General features: G+C 43.8%; 1 protein-coding gene across 8 annotated transcripts in view; it reads right to left on the bottom strand.

Annotated features, from left to right (window-relative positions):
- The window catches only part of LIMS1 (LIM zinc finger domain containing 1), a 145,416-nt gene that overhangs the window by 18,019 nt on the left and 105,042 nt on the right, over nucleotides 1–22,355 (bottom strand). For 4 of the 8 annotated variants that reach the window (XM_066376878.1, XM_066376876.1, XM_066376877.1 and 1 more), the window contains one exon: nucleotides 6,141–6,300. In XM_066376878.1, the coding sequence (XP_066232975.1) occupies nucleotides 6,141–6,296 (156 nt within the window). In that variant the 5' untranslated portion in view covers nucleotides 6,297–6,300. Of the gene's footprint in view, nucleotides 1–6,140; nucleotides 6,301–13,423; nucleotides 13,676–22,355 lie in introns of those variants that run through there. The other 4 variants (XM_066376871.1, XM_066376873.1, XM_066376872.1 and 1 more) reach the window with 2 other exon arrangements.

Below are 22,355 nucleotides of genomic sequence, written 5' to 3'. Positions count from 1 at the left end.
CCCACCACTGGGTGTGTTGATTTTGGGTCCACTTGAGTAGGACCCCACTGCAGGTCAATGTCAGATGCTGTCTGTAATTGGCCTTATGCTACCTGGCTGAAGTTGCCAATCTTTCACAGTGTGTGGTTGACTCTACTGGTATGGATGTGCATGGGGAGGGTTCAAGCTATGTATAAAGCTTGGCTTTCAACAGCTCTGAGCCCAGAGGAAGATCAGTAAAAGACCAAAGGTACACAAAGATATGCCTCTACCTGATGGCTGCTCTGCCATCCTCTGAGGCTGCCTGGACTTTCTTGAGAGCCTTTTGAGCAGTCTCTTCCACAAGGCACAAGGTCAGCAGGGCAGGCAACCATGGTCGGAAGGACAGGGCTAGTGGAGTTCCTGTTTGGGGATGGCGCTAGTCAGGTACTCAGTGAAGGGAAAGTGGCCCCTATTCCATACACCACTCAGTCTCTGCCTGAGTCTCAGACCAGCATTCGCCAAGAAAAAGTACACTGCAGGTCTGGGTTAGGTGTAGCCACCAGACTTTTCTGCAAAAGTGTGGGGCCACAGGGACTCAGGACTGGGTTAACGCACTCCCCAGGCTGGTGCTGTAAGGATAGGGGTGTTCAACCCAGGGAAGACGGTGCTTTAGGTGGTGTGGGATAGGGACTCAGCACAGAAACCTCGGCAGCTGATCCTCCAGATCTCTTCTCAGGGCCATACAACTGTGACTTTCTCTGTATGACTCCAGTTTGCTCTGAGCTGCGTTCCCTCCACTGGAGCCCTAGGTGAGTGGTTGAGAACAAAATTTTATGCACTGGCACTTTAAGAGAGCACCTGGATTACTTGCAGACTGAATCCCTGCCAATTTTTTTTTAATTTTATTTTATTTATTCATTTTAGAGAGGAGAGAGAGGAGGAGAGAGAGACAGGGGGGAGGAGCTGGAAGCATCAACTCCCATATGTGCCTTGACCAGGCAAGCCCAGGGTTTCGAACCGGCAACCTCAGCATTTCCAGGTTGACGCTTTATCCACTGCCCCACCACAGGTCAGGCCAATTTTCACATCCAGATATTATGTGGGCTCCTCTTCCCAGCTCTGGTGCTTTGGACGGGGTATCCCCATCCCTCACTCCTGAGTGTGTGTGTGGGGGGCTCTGCAGTTGAGATATCCCTCTGGATTCTCAAGCAGGGCCAGTGCCTTCTGCATCTCTACCGTTCTTACCAGTCTCAATTTGGCTTCTTCTGTAAGTCCTCGGTTATAAAACTTATGTTCAGCTAGGCTTCAACTGGTTATTCATGTTGACTGTTGTATAATTTAGTTGTACACAGTGTGGTGCTGGGAGGAGGGGAGTGTAGCTTCCACCTCTGGGGCAGCCATCCTGGATCTCAGCATTTTATCTTGCAATCTATACCATTCGACTACTGTACATATATTATTTCACTTACTAAGTACCCAACAGTCATCAAATATCATAAAACAAGTGACAGAGAAACAGAATCAGGACAATCCCGTACCCAAGGCATTCCAAGTTAGACGGCAAGAAATAAGCACATACATAAGTAGCTGAACGAAATGTGCACATGCTCTACACACTACAGGCATAAAAGAAGTGCTGTGTGGAGAAGATAACTGGAATAGAACAGATGGAAGTAGGTTGAGAACACCACTGATGATGTCGTAACAAAAAACGCTGAGTGAAGACAGTAGCCCTTACTGACAATGGAAGCTGAGCCCACCACACTATCTTTAGTGGTGATGGGTTTCCATTTCAGTAGACAACTGTAGCTCACTTTTTAAACCACATAACCCTGTGGGATTCAAATTCATCTCGAGTAAGGAGCCAACTCCGGTAATAATCCTGGCTGATGTTAAGTCACTTGAAGAAGAACTGCAGTTGAGCTAGAAACATTGTATCTGAGCCTGGTCTGCTTATTCCCAGATATAGGTCCCAGAGACTGGTAGGGGACAAATCTCACACTAGACCTGCCTGCTGATGACAGGGAAGAATGTCCTGGCTATTTGATAGGACATTCCACAGCAAAAAGTGAATCCCATTTTCAAGGGAAAGTGAGTGTAGAGAACCCACTTCTATGTCATCATTCATCACTAGCCAGCTGTCTAGAGGCAAGACAGGGACTGTGGGAACGAGGGAAGGATGGTGTTCTGCTGATAAAGCACTGCCACAGCAGAAGCACAGAGGGGAAATGACTGGGTCACCATTCCTACCAGGACTGTAGCACAGAGCTGTGTCTCAGATGGAATGTGAGCCAGATAAGTTTCCATGCTTCCTTTTCTGGAAAACAATTTATTGCTGGATAGAACTAAACATGCAGATTATTTCTTGGAAGTTTTTGATGGCTTTTTGTCTAATATAATTCAACCAAAAGGAAAGGTGTGGGCCCTGGCCAGTTGGCTCAGCGGTAGAGCGTCGGCCTGGCATGCGGGGGACCCGGGTTCGATTCCCGGCCAGGGCACACAGGAGAAGCGCCCACTTGCTACTCCACGCCACCCCCCTCCTTCCTCTCTGTCTCTCTCTTCCCCTCCCGCAGCCAAGGCTCCATTGGAGCAAAGATGGCCCGGGCGCTGGGGATGGCTCCTTGGCCTCTGCCCCGGGCGCTAGAGTGGCTCTGGTCACGGCAGAGTGACGCCCGGAGGGGCAGAGCATCGCCCCCTGGTGGGCAGAGCGTTGTGCTCGGTGGTTCCCGGTTGGGCGCATGCGGGAGTCTGTCTGACTGTCTCTCCCGGATTCCAGCTTCAGAAAAAAAAAAAAAAAAAAAAGGAAAGGTGTGTTCTGGCCTGAACAAGACATTTTGATGGTGAACGTAGCTAAAATAGCAATCTTCCTCAGGACCCAAGGGTGTTTAAGCTGGGCAACAGCCCATTAATAGATGTTGTGGCTGTTGATAACATCTTCTGGAACGCTATCAGACAAGCCCAGGGAGGCTATTTATAACCCAGAAGTGAAGAGGACTGAGGTGGGCAGAAGGACAAGTATGAGTCACGCTTTAAACCCATTCCATTCCAGGCTCTTACACGGCCTTGCCTCTAACTAAGCACAAGGGACTTGGCAGCTGACCGTATCCAAATAGGGGACCCAGGAGCTCAGGAAGTCACAGTACTTTACAATATGAAATTCAAAATGGCAAGCAAATGGACAATACAGGAAGAAGGAAGTGACAGAGAGGGAATAGCAAACCCAGGAAATAAGAAAAATATTTGAAAAAAACAGATCCTGCCTTTTTCTTTTGAGTTCTTCTGTCCGCACCTCTGGAATTTCTTGTAAGGCCTTTGACATAATTATTCATTTCAATAAAAATATCTTAGATTTAAAGAGACTATATAAGGGAAAGAATACCATATCAAATACTAGGATACCAAACTAAATTCTAATTCAGTCCTGTTACAATCGTGCTGTGGTCAAGGACATTTCAACCTCTTCGGGCCTCATGAAAAAATAAAAGTAGGGATAAGAAAGGAGTTTACAAAGTATGAGGACTAATGTTTCCCCTGGAGGCAGATGCCTAAAATGCACCTAAATGTACTTTGGGGTCTTACCTCCTTCCAGGCTGGTCCTGGTCTGCCTCAACTGTGCTTCCTCAGACCTGAGAGTGTTTCTGTCAAGACTACAGAAGCAGGTCCTTAGGTGTTTTTACACAAATGGAGTGTCGCCCTCGCTCCTGTCCCCACTGCCATAGTCTATAATGATTTCCTGTTCTTCTTCTTCTTCTTTTTTTTTTTTTTTTTACAGTCAGAGAGAAGGATAGACAGGGACAGACAGACAGGAACGGAGAGATGAGAAGCATCAATCATTAGTTTTTCATTGCGCGTTGCAACACCTTAGTTGTTCATTGATTGCTTTCTCATATGTGCCTTGACCGTGGGCCTTCAGCAGACTGAGCAACCCCTTGCTCGAGTCAGCGACCCTGGGCTCAAGCTGGTGAGCTTTTGCTCAAATTACATGAGCCCACGCTCAAGCTGGTGACCTTGGGGTCTCGAACCTGGGTCCTCCGCAGCCCAGTCTGACGCTCTATCCACTGCGCCACCGCCTGGTCAGGTTCCTGTTCTTCTTGAACCCAGCTGCCATCCTCCTCATTGCCAACAGCAACCACAGACAACCTTGGAATCTCTAACCATGCCCTCGCCCTTCCAACTCTGTGTCTCCCCTACTGCTGTTGGACATTGTGTCTTTTCTGCTCAGGTGCACCCCAATGGTCACTTGCCATTGCCACCAAAAGCCATCACCCTTGACAGGAAAAACATGCCCATTATCCAAGAAAGGAGTTAGGAAGACCTGAAAGGACAGAGAAAAAGAATTCCTGTTCCTATCGCTGCTGTAGTAAATGTGTGTTTCTGGGACACACTGCGAGTTCAAAATGTGAATAAAAACAGTATTCCCTAATCAAAACTCTAAAAGCTGTTTCCCAGAATGAACTTACTAAACATATGATCATTCTGTAGTTCATGTGACCCTAACAGACAGGGGAACAGCTTCCTGTAAGCTGGCCTAGGACAGTGGTTGGCAAACTCATTAGTCAACAGAGACAAATATCAACAGTACAACAATTGAAATTTCTTTTGAGAGCCAAATTTTTTAAACTTAAACGATATAGGGAGGTACATTGTTATTAACTTAATTAGGGTACTCCTAAGCTGGCCTCTGCTAAACACTCAAGGAGCCAAAGAGCTGCATGTGGCTTGCGAGCCGCAGTTTGCCAAGCAAGGGCTAGGAGACCCACTCTCAAGGGGCATTGTTTTTATGGGGAAATGCTGTCTGAGTTGCAATACAGTTACTAATGGCATTTAACAACTACCTTTCCTTCCTCAGGGATGGTATGTAAAACAGAGAAATTTAAAAATCTGTTAGGCAAAAGGAAAAATCAAACAGCAGCCATCATCTCTAGCTAGAACATAATTCTATGTATATTATAATCAAATAAAAATATACATATGAAGCACATATATACAAATATGTAAGGAGTAAGCTGGTAAAAGTAAATTAATTGATCTCTCTCTTACACACACACACACACCCCATTCTTATCTTCATTAAGAGCATAAGGTCAGCCTCCCTAGACTAGTCCCAAAAGTAGACACTTACTGTGAGAAGGAGATTTCAATCATAGTAAGAATAAACCCAATGTTAGTACAGACCACATGGTAACACCAGAGAATCAAAAAAACCCCAAGTATCTAGGAAAGAATATAAGACACACAGAAGAACTAAATATGGATAGGGTACCCTCCTAAAATCCTTGTTTCCAAAGATCCTCTTTAGAATGTAAACGCACGGAAGGGCCCACTGGATCCCAGAAAGTCTTGGTGTAGGTAGCAAACACCCTGCTTCCAGGAGAATACCCCATGGTTTTCTGAGGAGGAGCAAAGACAGAGACAGGAGTCAGGAAGGCATATGTAGGGGCAAGCAAGTGGGGACCTGAGTGGTGAAGTCAGGAAAACTACAACTGACATTTATGGAAGAATTTTGTCTGCTGAGCTCAAGTGCTCACATATAAAGCCACAGGCTCTGTGGGCTCTGAAATAGGAGAATGAAATGACAAGTATAAATGGGGAGGGGTCTGTCAGGGCATCCCATAATACAAGCCACCACTAACCTGACAGGTACCAAATATCTGGCACTGCAGTATAATCTTTACATTAAAAATTTTTTTTTTTTTGTATTTTTCTGAAGCTGGAAACGGGGAGAGACAGTCAGACAGACTCCCGCATGCGCCCGAGGGGGATCCACCCGGCACGCCCACCAGGGGCGACGCTCTGCCCACCAGGGGGCGATGCTCTGCCCCTCTGGGGCATCGCTAGTGTCCCAGAGCCACTCTAGCGCCTGGGACAGAGGCCAAGGAGCCATTCCCAGCGCCCGGGCAATCTTTGCTCCAGTGGAGCCTTGGCTGCGGGAGGGGAAGAGAGAGACAGAGAGGAAGGAGGGGGGGTGGAGAAGCAAATGGGCGCTTCTCCTATGTGCCCTGGCCGGGAATCGAACCCGGGTCCCCCGCATGCCAGGCCGACGCTCTACCGCTGAGCCAACCGGCCAGGGCTCTTTACATTAAAATTTAAAGGGCAGAAGGCTGCCTTAGGAAAAGAAGGGGAGGGCAGGGGAGGATGGGGAGGAGAACGGGTTTTGTATAATTCTCCCGTGGACTCACCTCATAGAAGAGCCCTTCTGGGAACTGCTGGAAGCACTGGGCACACACAAAGCACTGTTCATGGTACAGCTCGCCATTGCTGTTCACGATCTTCTCAGCAGGGGCAAAGCCCCCCCTGCAGCGCTCACAGGTGGCGTTTGCAAGGGCATTAGCCATGTTACTGCAACAAAGAACAGGAAGTCACAAATTACTGACCTTCCCTTAGATTTAAGATAAAAAAACAGAAAGAACGAATGAGCACACATTCTATCTGATCACAAAAAACGTATTTTATCTATAAAGCCCAATTTTTGCTTGTGTCTTCAGTACTCAACTCACACTGCCCATGCCTCTTTGCGCTAGCATTTCAGGTTCTGAAAGCTTCTCCTGCTTGGAAGCTGATTTTCTTTAACATTTTGACATACCTCTTGATAAATATATCACGAGTGAATGCCTACTACCTGTTAGGCACTATGGGTAGAGATGAAAGTTAAGAGTTGCCACCATGGAGCTTGAGTTTATAGCTTGATTATAATAACCACAGGTCAGCATCTCAGATCCAATCTCTCCCTTCAGAGAACAGAATCTAAACTTCATGTCAACTGAACGCCATGTCATTTCAGCACAGATTATCCATTGGTTAGACCTACGGCCCGTGGGCAACATGCGGCCCCCTGAGGCCATTTATCCGGCCCCCGCCCCACTTCCGGAAGGGGCACCTCTTTCATTGGTGGTCAGTGAGAGGAGCATAGTTCCCATTGAAATACTGGTCAGTTTGTTGATTTAAATTTACTTGTTCTTTATTTTAAATATTGTATTTGTTCCCGTTTTGTTTTTTTACTTTAAAATAAGATATGTGCAGTGTGCATAGGGATTTGTTCATAATTTTTTTTTATCGTCCGGCCCTCCAACGGTCTGAGGAACAGTGAACTGGCCCCCTGTGTAAAAAGTTTGGGGACCCCTGGGTTAGACCCTGTTGAAAGCAACTGCTCAAGCAACTCTAAAAACCAGTCAAAATTCCTTAGTCCTACAATCTAATTGGTAAGACAAATATTAAATACCAATGTTAGAAAATATACCTTAAAGTCACAGAATTTGCCTGACCAGGCAGTGGCGCAGTGGATAAAGCATAGGACTGGGATGCGGAGGACCCAGGTTCGAGACCACAAGGTCTCCAGCTTGAGCGCAGGCTCATCTGGTTTGTACAAAAGCTCACTAGCTTGGACTAAAGGTCGCTGGCTCGAGCAAGGGGTTACTCGGTCTGCTGAAGGCCTGTGGTCAAGGCACATATGAGAAAGCAATCAATGAACAACTAAGGTGTTGTAACGAAAACTGATATTGATGCTTCTCATCTCTCTCCGTTCCTGTCCGTCTGTCCCTATCTATCCCTCTCTCTGACTGTCTCTGTAGAAAAAAAAAAGTCACAGAATTTTACATTATAAAGATCACTTTACAGAAGATCAAATGGGGGGTCTGGAGAGGTGTAGTGACTAACCCAACCCTACAGAGCTAATTAGCTAATGGAAGACAGAGGACTAGAACCAGGTCTTCTGCTTATAAAATCAATGAGATGACAATATCAGTTCCAAACACTTGAGAGGACATGAGGACATGATAGGGACACTACCCCACCTTATAGATGAGGAAAGTAAAACCAGGCAGTCAAGTGACCACTGATGATGAGCCCAATGCTTCTGTGATTCCCTTGCCAATCCTTGCATTATACCTGCAAACACACAGGAGGCATTCAATAAATGGTCCCAAGTTCCACCTAACCACTGTGCAGTTTGCAAGAAAAGCCTATAATAAGGCATATTATCAGTTAATTAGTTTTCCCCAAATGGATTCCTTAACTTTCTTTTTTTCTTTCACAGAGACAGAGAGAGAGAGGTATAGATAGGAACAGACAGGAACAGAGAGGGTTGAGAAGCATCAATCAGTAGTTTTTCATTGAGACACCTTAGTTGTTCATTGACTGCCTTCTCATATGTGCCTTGACCGTGGGTCTTCAGCAGACTGAGTGACCCCTTGATCGAGCCAGTGACCCTGGGTCCAAGTTGGTGAGCTTTTTCTCAAACCAGATGACCCTGCGCTCAAGCTGGTGACCTCGGGGTCTCAAACCAGGGTCCTTGGCATCTCAGTCCGACGCCCTATCCACTGCGCCACCGCCTGGTTGGGCACCTAACTTTCACAGAAAGAACTGTTTTGTTTCTGAAAGGCCTCCAAGTGGAGAAGGTCCCCTAAAGCAGAATAGTCACAGACTCAGCCACCCTTTGTAATTTGTTAAGTGTATTTCTAGACACCCAAAGCACAAGCTCCACCTCTGTGTAGAGAACACTGGTGCAGCTTCTGACCACCTCGCACAGTTAATCCACTTGTAAAGTCACTGCCAACATTCTCCTGCGTCTTACTACACTACCCTGTGAGGCAGATGGGAAAGAATATCCATATTGCAGGCAGATGAACTGACTTGCCTGTCAGTGTCTAAGTTTGCTGCTTCTTTAGCAAAGGTCTTCATACAACTTGTTTCACCTCAACCCCTTCCCAAAAGATGGCAGCTCTGCCTTCCCCCAAATGTTTCATAGGACAGCAGTCATACTTTGTAGCTTTGCCATTCCTCACTTGGTACCTCACTTTATACCCCCACACCAGTCCACTCAGTTTACTTATTAGGCTTATATGGAATTAAAACATCACCAAAAAAGGAGAAAGGGCAGAAGGGAAGAAGGGGGGCAGTCCCATTATTTGGCAAACATTGCCTAAATCTCACATTAAAATAAATTTTAAAATTACTGTGCATTAGGAAGAAAAACCTGTCAAGTTCCCTTCTTCTCCTGGCTTCACCATGTCCAGGTGAACCACGAAAGTGTCTGTAGAGCACCAGGAAGGCTTGCTTCCTCCTTGGTCCTAGCCAAGAACCACAGGTGTCCCTTGGTGAAGTATGGTAAACCCACACCTGCCCTCATAATTCCTAGTACTGGTTTGAGGACAAAATAAAAAAAAGTATATAAAACCACTTTGGAAATCAGAAGATGCTACTCAAATATTAAGCATTATTATAATTATAAACCTTCTCGCCTGACCAGTGGTGCAGTGAATAGAGCGTCTGACTGGGACGCAGAGGACCCAGGTTCAAAACCCCGGGGTCGCCGGCTTGAGCATGAGCTCATCTGGTTCGAGCAAGGCTCACCAGCTTGAGCCCAAGGTCACTGACTTGAGCAAGGGGTCACTAAGTCTGCTGTAGCCCCCATGGTCAAGGCACATATGAGAAAGCAATTAATGAGCAACTAAGGTGACGCAACAAAGAATTGATGCTTCTCATCTCTCTCTCTGTCTGTCCCAATCTGTCCCTCTGTCTCTGTCACAAAAAAACAAACAAAAAACCTTCTTACAAGAATCACCAAATCCTTAATGATTTTAATGGAACTCCAAATAAGCTAGAAAAGACCATCCTGGAATGTCCTTATTCATCAGTGGTTCTCAAAATGTAGGAACCACTTGTGACCCTTTCAGAGGTTCCAAAGGTCCTCCCTTTTCTAACTAGTTCTCTATGGAAGGCCATATTTTCCTTAGAAATTTTATCTAAAACAACAGGATGAATGCAGAACAATTAAGAGAAACTGTCTTTTATTAAGACAGAGGTTAACTATAACACAATGCTACACTTCCCACAAAGTGTTTGTTGTTTTAGAAACACTTATTTTTCATTAAAAATTTATTAATATTTATTAATATTATTGCATAATGGAGATTATTTTAAATGAACTAATACTTAAAATGTTCTCTTTTTAAAAAAAATTTTATTTGTTCATTTTAGAGAGGAAGGGAGAAAAGACAGAGGGAGGAAGAGAGAGACGAGAGAGAGAGAGAGAGAGAGACAACCTTTCTGCTTCAGGAAGTTGCTCCAATCAACTGAGCTGTCCAGCAAGGGCCTGGTTTATTTTCTGATATAGTAAGTATTGATAAAACAAAAACTCTTTGGGAGGTCAATAATTTTTAAGTCTAAAGGGTTCCTAGGATCAAAATGTTTATCACTGACCTTTTTTTTTTTTTTTTTTGTATTTTTCTGAAGTTGGAAACAGGGAGGCAGTCAGACAGACTCCCATATGCACCTGACTGGGATCCACCCAGCATGCCCACCAAGGGGCGTCGCTCTGTTGCAACCAGAGCCATTCTAGCGCCTGAGGCAGAGGCCATGGAGCCATTCTCAGGGCCCGGGCCAACTTTGCTCCAATAGAGATTTGGCTGTGGGAGGGGAAGAGAGAGACAGAGAGGAAGGAGAGGGAGAGGAGTGGAGAAGCAGATGGGCACTTCTCCTGTGTGCCCTGGCGAGGAATCAAACCCGGGACTCCTGCACGCCAGGCCGACGCTCTACCACTGAGACAACCGGCAAGGGCCTGACCTTTATATTATAGACCAGCAATGTTCAGCTGGTGTGCCCCAAAACTTTTTAAAACATGCAATATCTGACTATGCAGTCAGGGTCCCTGACCTTGTTTCCCTAGACCATGGCTCTCAAATTTTTTAAGTCGGGGTGCATTTAAAATCCTATAAATAATTGTAGACGCACTATATGCAAATTTCTGAGAAATGTTACAATAACTAAGTCAAATATTAAATAAAAAATATATAAAGTCCAAGCGTGCTTTTATGGTAATCACACACACACACATACACACAGATTCTTAGTAAGATTTAGTAAATTTGGCAGGTCCTGGCATGAATGTATTGTGTTTTCATTCTTGTGTTTATGAGAAACACGAGCCTGATGTGTCCTAGCGATTTCTTCAATGTTTGAGCATATATTTGAAAGGCAAACTCTCATCTCCTCGTCAATATATTGAAGAATTCCTCTCTTTTTACTCTTAATTGTGTTGAGGGTAGAAAATCCTAATTCATATAAACAGAAAATTGTAGTAAAATGTTCAAAGCTTTTTTAGATATTGCCACATATTCTTCTTTTATAGAAATCCAAAAGGCTTCAAGAGACAATCTCTTATGTTTAATCATCAATCCAAAACCCTATCATACATATCATCTTAACTTTACACCAAACAAAGGATAGAAGAAACTTGCCTCCAGTCTTTCTGGGGAACATGGGGGGTAGTGTAAACAATCCAGCACCACAGCTTAACAGCCTTTTGCAACCTAATCAGGGAAGTGAGGTGGGGGGTTGGGCAGACTGTCAGCTTACAGCCAATTCCCCACACCTCTGTCCCCCAAAAATCTATATTCCAAAAACCCTGCTGGTTTTTTGGTCCCCAACAGGCACATATTTCTCTGGAATACCATTGGGTGCACCTGGAAATCTTCTCGGGCACACTTTGAGAACCACTGCCCTAGACTGTCAAAATAAAAAAATGACAGCAGCCAATGCAACAATAGCAGTCTGGTGTGAATAAATTAAAATTATACTTTTTTTTTTTTTTGGTTAGATTAGCAAAAAATATATTTTTTGGTGTGTTGAATAATTTTAGTAGTTTATGTGTGCCACGGGATGAAAAAGGTTGAAAACCGCTGCTATTGACTGTTTACATTCAAGTTCAAATACTCAATAGTTAGAATTAGAAAATAGAAATATACAGCTTTTTTCCATCACAGGAAAAATAATGAACTAGTTTTAGAGATAATGTAAAACATATTTTTGAAGTATTCCTTTTCATAACAGGCAGGAAAAGAATAGGAAGAGAACATTAGAGAAAACTTTCAGGAAAAAAATACCAATAATATCACCAACCTACTAAACTCTCCCTTTCCCTTTCCTTGCCCACTTTGACCCTCTAGCACTGTGTGTATACTGACATACATGTGTGTGTGTGGTGTGTGTGTGTGTGTGTGTGTGTATGTATATTTTACTTTTAATGGACTGTTTTGTAGATTGGTTTTAGGTTCACAGGAAAAACTGAGTGGAGAGAACAGATTTCTCATGCTCCCCACACATGCACAGCCCCCCGTTAGCAACCTCCCCACTCAAGTGGCACATTTGTTATCATAGGTAAATCTATACTGACATATGTGTGTTTTTTTTTTTACAGCTGACTTTTATATTTAATACACATGGTAAAAGTGATTTTTTAAAAGTCACGAATGATTAGTTACAGATATCATTTGGTTAGTTATAATAATAAATTAGCTAATTTCTCAGAAAAGATTTTTCACTAAAATTTTCAACAGAATTATGATGGTAATGAATATATACATTGGGGTATATCTCTAGATACATTTTATGCAGGACACACACACAGACACACATGCGTATACATTTAGTATAGACTCTTCCTGACTAGCCAGTCATAATTGTTTTAGCTGATCTACTTTCAAAAACCAGGTACACACAGAAAGCTTGCCATCCTCCATTATTCAAACACCTCATGTAGGAAAGTATGTGAAACAAATATTTTGGCATTAATATAAAAAAAATGTATAAGTCCAAAAAGCATCTTGAGAATTCACCAGATATTTTAGTTATAATGTAATTATAATTGCCTAATAATTCTTAAAAAGAGCTCTTTATAAGTTGTCAAAAAAAAAAGACATCTGTTGCAAAACCACAATGAATGAATTCATGGAAACAGATAATCAGGCTAGTTAAATTATTCTTAACCCTCAACTGATGAAGTGAGGATTTGCAATAATTTCAAGCTTACAACCTTCTATAAGGTCAACAATATTACATGAGTTGGTCTAAATACTCCTCTGCACTATTAAAAAAAACACAACTGTTTGCTAAAACACATTTAATTCTATAAATTACATGAATTTTTAGGGTTAAGTGTATGATATATATATATATTTGCTAGTTATACAACATCCTTTTTAACTCATTCAATCCCCTAGAGGCAACATTAAGAAACCCAGTTAGCATACTTAAAACTGCTGATTGTTAGACATAACAAAAATCTGTATTTTTATCAGCAGGCTGTAATTCATTTTTCAGTTTCCCCTAACCAGCACTTATCTGTGGACAGTTTCAGGGTATAGAAATGACCTATTATGATCCTAACAATATAAACACTAACCCTGCCTCCTCTTGGACGACACAGTGAAATATACTGTTTATTAACAGGAAGCTGCTAAAGACAAAGACATTACTTCTCTACGTTAAAGGCAGCACTTTCCTTCACATCTGCATTTCACCTACACAAGTTTACAAGGCCAGGCAACTGACCTGTCTGCCGGAACCCACAGCAGAGTCTGGAAAGCCCCTGCACAAAGTCCAGGAAATAACACCGCCAATGGCTACTGAATTGAAAGCCCAGGAAGGCTAGATGTGGAAGAGGGGAACGTGAGGAAAAAACACTCACAATTTTGCATAAAAGTCACAGAACTCCTTGTAGACTTTGATGTCACTGTGCCTGCGTTGCAGTTTGGACACAGCCCTCTCGTCTTCATCGCCATTAGCCTGGTGGACACTGCTCAGGGCTGCCTGGGAAATCTCCTCATTCTTTGGGATAACAGAGGGGTGGTGCGCCCTACTTGGGAATGCCATTGTTGGAGCTTTCAAGCGTGGAGCCCAGGGCAGGGAGCAGCAGGACAGGAGACTGAAGAAACAATGTCCAGGCCTCCCCCGCTTCCCTGCCAGGATCACTCCCACTGTCACCACACACGTCAGCCCTAGGCTTGCCAGGGTCACTCCCGACTTTCACATTAAGAGTTCCAGCAGCAAATCAGTGAGTTGGTCTGACAGTCCTGATTTACTGAGGCACTTTGGAAGTTCTAGAAAACATTCCACTAAGTAATGACTCAGTCTTTGCCAAGCAGCCTTCCCGGTGGACTGTTTCTGTAATCACTCCTAAAGGAATAGAGAGCTGCTGGGTAAGCCTCTAACGGACATAGGAGCCATGCACCCTCCCGTCTGCTACTGGGCTTTTGCAGCACTAACACGGTGCCTCTTACCCTTCACCTTCGGTGAGCATAAGAATCTCTTGGGCCTGACCAGGCGGTGGCGCAGTGGATAGAGCATCAGACTGGGATGCAGAGGACCCAGGTTGGAGACCCCGAGGTTGCCAGTTTGAGCGCGGGCTCATCTGGCTTGAGCAAAAAACTCGCCAGCTTGGACCCAAGGTCGCTGGCTTGAGCAAGGGGTTACTCGGTCTGCTGAAGACCTGTGGTCAAGGCACATATGAGAAAGCAGTCAATGAACAACTAAGGTGTCGCAACGAAAAACTAATGATTGATGCTTCTCATTTCTCTCCGTTCCCGTCTGTCTATCCCTATCTATCCCTCTCTCTGACTCTCTAAAAAAACAAAACAAAACAAACAAACAAACAAACAAACAAACAAAAGAATCTCTTGGAGAACATGTAACACTCCCGCCCCCCAGATATTCTGTTTCTAATAAGCTCAGGTGAGGCTGGCACTGCTGGACACTCTGAGGAGCATCATGATGCCCAGGGTATGCTTGCCAGATGTGCTGTGGCTGCCTTCCCTGAATCTGGGAGTCGGTGCAATGAAGAGCAATGTTTGGCTTATCTGTCCTCACACTTAGCACATACTAAGAGTTCAATGTGTTCAATGAATGGATGCGAGAGGTAATAGGAAAGAGCCAGAGTTTAGTTAGAACTCTTGAATCTGACCCCCCAGCTATTCCTGTAACTTAGGTGAGCCAATATTTCTTGGTCTTTATGATGACTAAGGATGCCACTGGCATGCCTTATTATACCATATTATAGTGTCAGCAGTGAGGGTGATGATGATGTAGTACTGTCAGGTTCTATTTGTTTGTTTTCTTTACAATATTCTTTACAGTTCTTAATATGTATTAGGTCCAATGATTCCAAATCATGTTTTTTTTCCTGCCAGAAACATCAGATCCAAAATATTCTGCTGACACTGATGTAATGCTACGAAGAGACACCACCCCAGAGGACAGAACACTGAAGTAGATACTGGAAGACTTCCCTTTCCTTTCAGCTCAAACAGTAGCCAGGAGGCTGGGGGAAAAGATTTCTGCCTTCTTTTAGCCCCACTTCACATGCCAAAACTGTAACCTCTGGGAGGGTGGGAACTTTGTCTTATTCATGACTGTTCTCACATCATGAATAGAGCCTGCCCCTTAGCATAATGCAGTAATTACTTGTTGGGGTTAATGATCCATCTACTTTATCTGACAAACCATGGAAACAACAAAAGAGCAAATTAGCTACCAGTCTGCTAAGCACTTTGAATCAGCAAGAGATCTAAAAACACAACTAAAAAAATTATAAAAAAATGTAACTAATTATCATATTTGCTTCATAATAACTAGTCTTATTTCTACTAGACAGAGCAGTTGAATTATTAAAAGCTAATGGTTCATGAATATAAGACACAGTGAAGTCTCTTATCTGCCAAGGAACTAAAAAATATTCTGAAAGATGTACAATCAAATTTTTAACTTTTTATTTTGAAATAATGATAGTCACAGGAAACTTCAAAGACTGTACAGAGAGGCCCAGCTTTCTCCAGTGGTCACATCTTGTGTAAGTACAGCACTACATCAGAATCACGACCCTGACACTGGTGCGAGGTGTGTACAGGGCAGACACATGTAAACACCACCCCAATTATGACATAAAACTGGTCCGTCACTACAAAGATCTTTATTGTGTTAGTTCTGAGAGTCCTCGCCCCACCTTGCCTTCCCTAACCCCTGGCCACCACTAATCTGAGTAGCCTTATTGCTATAGACTGAACGTGTCTCTCTAAAATTCATATACTAAAAGCCTAATCCTCAGTGTGATGGTATTTGGTGGTGAGGCCTTAGGGAGGTGATCAGGGTGAGATGAGGTCATAAGAGTGGGACATTAATCCCCCACCATTAATAAGGGATTAATACACTTAAAAGAAGAGGAAGAGACATAGGTCACTCTCTGTCGGTCTGTGAAGCATGAGACAATGCAGCCAGAGCAGCTGTCCACAAACTAGGAAGTAGACCTTCATCCAAGTGGACCCTCTGGAGCCTTGGTCTTAGAGGTCCAGTCTCCCAAACCTTGAGAAACAAATACTTGCTGTTTAAGCCATACAGTCTATAATGTTTTTATTATTGTAGCCAAAACTGACTGAGATATTACATCAATGGAATCATACAGTATGTGACTTTGGAAGGACTATCATAATACCCTTAAGATATAGACAAGTTGTTTTATTTATCTATAAATAGCTCGCTCCTTCTATTGCTGAACAGTTATGTCATGGTATGAACTTACCATAGTTTATTGAACATTTATCAACTGAAGGACATTTTAGTAGTTTACATTTTGGGGCTATTATTTCTGCATGAGTATTTGTTTTCATTTCTCTGAGATAAATGTCCAAGAATGAAACTGCCGAGTTGTATGATAAGTCTACGTTTAGTTTTTTGTTTTTTTTTAAAATTTTTATTTATTTATTTTTTTTTTACAGAGACAGAGAGTGAGTCAGGGAGAGGGAAAGACAGGGACAGACAGACAGGAACGGAGAGAGATGAGAAACATCAATCATTAGTTTTTCATTGCGCGTTGCAACACCTTAGTTGTTCATTGACTGCCTTCTCAAATGTGCCTTGACTGCGGGCCTTCAGCAGACTGAGTAACCCTTTGCTGGAGCCAGCGATCTTGGGTTCAAGCTGGTGGGCTTTTGCTCAAACCAGATGAACCCGTGCTCAAGCTGGCGACCTCGGGGTCTCGAACCTGGGTCCTCTGCATCCCAGTCCGATGCTCTATCCACTGCGCCACTGCCTGGTCAGGCTACGTTTAGTTTTTTAAAGAAACTCCCAAATTATTTTCTAGAGTAGTTGTACCACTATACATTGCCACCAGCAATGTCTGAAAGATTCAATTTCTCCACATCCTTGCCAGCATTTGGTGTTATCATTAGTTTTTATTTTAGCTGTTCTAATAAATATGTAGTCCCAATTTTTATTGTATACATATATTAAGTATATATATATGTGAAGATAAATACAAAAAACAAGTCAGAAATTTCACTTCACCACATAATTGTATTGACAAGAAAAAAAGGAGTAATACTTCTTGCATGTGGAAAAAAAAGCAAATACTACAAAGAGGTATAAAATAAAGTCTCTTAATTTTGTGTGTACACACACATGCATTCTACTAATCTTAACTGTCTCTTTGATAAAACTAAATGATTTGAACTTTGAACACCAACAAGACACCAAGTTGAAATTAAAGCACATCTAGTTTTATTCAGTGTTTTGTTTCCCCCAGTGTCCTGAGCACAGACAGGCCCATGGTTCTTACTACTAACAGTGCCACCAGGAATCTGTGCTTGAACAAGATGTACAACCTAACCCCTTCTCCATCAGCCACTATTACTCCACACCTGTCTTTCTGCTTAATCTTATTAGTGCTGGGAATTTAATAAAATTCTCTCATTCTTCTATTTATTTAAGGAATATTACGTTAAGAGGAAGCATGCAGGAGACTTTCCTTCTTTTTCCCCTAGTTTCCTCTGTTTCTGGCTGGGACTATATTAATGAAAGTGCTTGTATACAGTGACCTTAGATAAAACTCTTCAACAGAAGTCACCTTAACATGATTCAGTTTTGTGACTTAAAAAATACCATATACTCAGTAAACAGCTCTAAATAATTTAATCTAATCAACATAACAGCATTTATATGACTATTAAGACAGATTTGTGACTGAATCTGTTTTGCCAGGTCTCATTCTTTCCTTTCTTTTTTCTTTTTCTGTTTTTGACAGACAGAAAGAGAAGCAGAAAGAGGGACAGACAGGGATATACAGACAGAAAGGGAGAGAGATGAGAAGCATTAAGTATTTTTTTCTTTCTTGTATTTTTCCAAAGTGAGAAGCAGGGGGTGGAGGCAGACAGACAAACTTCTGCATGCACCCTACTGGGATCCACCCGGCATGCTCACCAGGGGGCGACGCTATGCCCATTTGGGGCGTTGCTCGGCTGCAACCAGAGCCATTCTAGCACCTGAGGCGGAAGCCATGCAGCCATTCTCAGCACCTGGGCCAACTTTGCTCCAGTGGAGCCTTGGCTGTAGGAGGGGAAGAGAGAGATAGAGAGAAAGGAGAGGGGGAAGGGTGGAGAAGGAGATGGGCGCTTCTCCTGTGTGCCCTGGCTGGGAATCGAACCTGGGATTTCCACACGTCGGGCCACACACTACCGCTGAGCAAACCGACCAGGGCCAAGCATTAATTCTTCATTGTGGCACCTTAGTTGTTCATTGATTGCTTTCTTATTTGTGCCTTGACCAGGGGGCTCCACTAGAGCGAGTGACCCCTTGCTCAAGCCAGCAACCTAGGGATTCAAGTCAGTGACCATTGGGATCAAACCGTGGGGTCATGTTTATGATCCCACACTCAAGCCAGCAACCCTGCGCTCAAACCAGTGAGCCCATGCTCAAGCGAGATAGATGAGCCCATGCTCAAGCCGGTGAGCCCATGCACAAGCCAGATGAGCCCACGCTTAAGCCAGTGACCTTGGGGTTTCAAACCTGGGTCCTCCGCGTCCCAGTCTGACACTCTACCCACTGCGCTACCGCCTAGTCAGGCCATAGCTCAAGTTTTATATCCAAGAATTTTGTTACCTTTAAACTATTTCTGGCACTAATATTACTCTAAGAAATGCAAACACAATCCTTTTAGACTGTGAAAGTAACCATAGAAAAACAGTTACCTGAACTCCCTTGACTGAAGTTACTACTTCCATGACAGTGTCACTAGAACAGCTCTTGAAGTAGATGAGATGCTGTTTTTAAAAAATACCAAAGACATTTTTGTCTGAACATCGGGCCTGTTAGGTGGTTTTTGTTGAAGAACTAGAGTTTCCTGAGGCCTATGGTTCCTTAATGATTCTTCCAAAGCTTATATAATCTGAAAGCTCTCCTCATCACCATTGCTAATTTGGGTCTCTGGAAGATCCCACAGGACTGCTCTGAACCCCAAACATCCCTTAAATCCATCCAGAGTAGAGAAATTTATATTTCATAAACGTGACATTTTCTCATCATCTACTGTGTGCTAAATTCTATCAGGTAGTGAAGTGCCCACTTTCTCATTATCTACTGTGCAGTGCCTTAGTCCACTCAGGCTGCTATAACAAAACACCACAAACAACCTAGGTGGCTTATAAATAGAAATATATTCGTCACAGTTCTAGAGGCTGGAAGTCCACAATCAAGGCAGCAGCATGGTAAGATTCTGGTGAGGGCTCTCTTCCCCTCTTCTTGGTTTACAGTTAGCACCTCTCACTGTATATCTTCATATGCTGGAAGGGACTGGGGAGCTCTGTGATACCATTTTTAGTAGGGCACTAATCCCATTCATGAGGGTTCCAACCTCATAACCCAAGTACCCCCCCAAAGCCTGAACTCCTAATACTATCAGTTTTGGGGGGTAGGATTTCAACATAGGAGTTTTGGAAGGACACAAACATTTAGACCACAGCAGGCAGGGCATGGGACCCTTGCTGAGTGCACCTAATGGCCTGTTAGATGCCACAACACAAACAGCATATTGGATGCTCAGTTGACCATTCTAGGACCCAGAGAGAGTACAGAGCCTCGAGCTCCACCAGTTCTAACTCCATGATTTCAGCTGAAACAACCCACCCCTGACAGAACACAGAGAGAGATAAAAAACCTGCTTAGAGCTACCACACAAAAATAAACTGCAGCTACTTCCAGGAGCTCAAATACTTTTTTTTTTGGCACAGAGACAGAAAGTCAGAGAGAGGAACAGTTAGGGCCAGACAGGAAGGGAGAAAGATAAGAAGCATCAATTCTTCGTTGCAGCTCCTTAAGTTGTTTAAGGATTGCTTTCTTATATGTACCTTGACCAGGTGGCTACGGCAGAGCAAGTGACCCCTTGCTCAAAATAGCGACCTTGGGCTCAAGCCAGCAACCATGGGATCATGCCTATGATCCCACGCTCAAGCCCATGACCCTGCGCTCAAGATGGTGAGCTTGTGCTCAAGCCAGATGAGCCTACGCAGGAGCTCAAATACTAAGCCTAGTGTGATGGCCAAAACTAAATATCAACTTTTCGCCTGACTAGGCGGTGGCACAGTGGACAGAGCATTGGACTGGGATGCAGAGGACCCAGGTTCGAGATCCTGACGTCGCCAGCTTGAGCGCGGGCTCATCTGGTTTGAGCAAAAGCCCACCAGCTTGAACTCAAGGTTGCCGGCTCCAGCAAGGGGCTACTCGGTCTGCTGAAGGCCCGCGGTCAAGGCACATATGAGAAAGCAATCAATGAACAACTAAGGTGTCGCAACGAAAAACTGATGATTGATGCTTCTCATCTCTCTCTGTTCCTGTCGGTCTGTCCCTGTCTATCCCTCTCTATGACTCACTCTCTGTCTCTGTATTAAAAAAAAAAAATCAACTTTTGAATAACTGATATTTCTATATTAAAAGTTTCTGAAATAGCAACTACTAAATTATGTATATCAGTATCAAATATTTGTGTGGTTTTTTAAAACCCAAGCTGAATATTTTGACCGACAGCCATTGAAACATGGGTCTCTAATACAGAAATGAGGCTATTTCATGTTGTACGCCATTCCAGAGAGATTCACATGTGTGGAAGGCTACATCCAACACTTGGTAAGAACTAACAGAAAGAAGTTCTTCCAATGTCAGTCAAAGGCTTCCATGAATGTTGGGGCATTCAGATTGCTCATATGGTCTGGTTAAATTACCACATGGTAAAATATATTATTTTCACCATGATTCTCAATCCTACTCAAATGGAACACGTAATCTAATTTCCCCCTACTACTAAAAACAAAACAGTCCTAGCATGAAAATAAAGATAACGGAGCTGGAAAGTTCTTTCTCATTTCGCAGCTGCCTGGACAAACACATGCTCTATATTTTCTCTCAATAGAACCTGAGAAAAGAGACAAAGGCTGCCAGCAAAGGATATAGACTGCAATTAATATGCTATTTTGCCCTGCCTGTTCAAACTGTTTCCTTTTTTCTGATTGCACAAGCAAGAAATTACTCATGACAATAGGGGTGAGAGAATGAGAAATAGGTGCACATTCCAAATTTAAAATGAAGAAAACTGCACATTTGTTACCTGCTTGCACCCACGCTGCTTTTCTGAACCCAGATCATAGCAGGGAACAGACTCCGTGGCCCTGACAGTGTATGTTAGAACTGATTAACTGGCCCTGGCTGGTTGGCTCAGTGGTAGAGCATCGGCCTAGCGTGTGAAATCCTGGGTTCGATTCCCGGCCAGGGCACACAGGAGAAGCACCCATCTGCTTCTCCACCCCTCCCCCTCTCCTTCCTCTCTCTCTCTCTCTCTCCCCCTCCTGCAGCCAAGGCTCCATTGGAGCAAAGTTGGCCAGGTGCTGAGGATGGCTCCATGGCCTCTGCCTCAGGAGCTAGAATGGCTCCCTCTGCAACTGAGCAACGCTCCAGATGGGCAGAGCATCGCCCCCTAGTGGGCATGCTGGGTGGATCCCGGTCAGGCGCATGCGGGAATCTGACTGCCTTCCCACTTCTAACTTCGAAAAAATATCCCCCCCCCCGCCAAGAATAAGAACTGGTTAACTGAAGAGACCAAGCGGAAGCAGTGGAAAGCTTGATCACCTAACAAAGTGAGAAGAGACTGTAATCATCTCCCTACATACCAGCAACAGTTCTTTCCAGGGCCTCCAACTTGTCCCAAATTTTCAGGCCAATCCAGCAGCAGCAAGCAGGCTATAACCAGAGAAGGTGATCTGCATACAATTAACACCTTTTCAAAGGAAACTCACCTGAAGTTAGACTTGGGTGTTGGAGACACAAGATTTACAGCAGGCCAAACTTTGTGATTTTATTTTTGTGACAGAGACAGAGACAGACAGAAAGAGGAACAAATAGGGACAGACAGATAGGAAGGGAAAGAGATGAGAAGCATTGATTGCTTTCTCATATGTGCCTTAACCATGGGGCTACAGCAGACCAAGTAACCCCTTGCTTAAGCCAGCGACATCGGTTCCAAGCTGGTGAGCTTTTGCTCAAACCAGATGAGTCCGCGCTCAAGCTGGCGACCTCAGGGTCTCAAACCTGGTCCTCCACATCTCAGTCCGACGCTCTATCCACTGCACCACCGCCTGGTCAGGCCAAACTTTGTGATATTTTAAGAGTGTTCACATCCCTCATAAAGAAATGAGTGAAGTTCAATTCAATCTCAGGATGAAATGTTTCAGTAAGTAAACTAGAAGGCACACTTTTAGTACTAAAACGGACAATTAGCCTGACCAGGCGGTGGCGCAGTGGACAGAGCA

The sequence above is a fragment of the Saccopteryx leptura genome, chromosome 3, assembly GCF_036850995.1.
Source record: "Saccopteryx leptura isolate mSacLep1 chromosome 3, mSacLep1_pri_phased_curated, whole genome shotgun sequence".
In the NCBI taxonomy this organism is placed as follows: domain Eukaryota; kingdom Metazoa; phylum Chordata; class Mammalia; order Chiroptera; family Emballonuridae; genus Saccopteryx; species Saccopteryx leptura.
The sequence above is the reverse complement of the archived record's forward strand: the minus strand, read 5'-3'. Positions and strand labels throughout refer to the sequence as shown.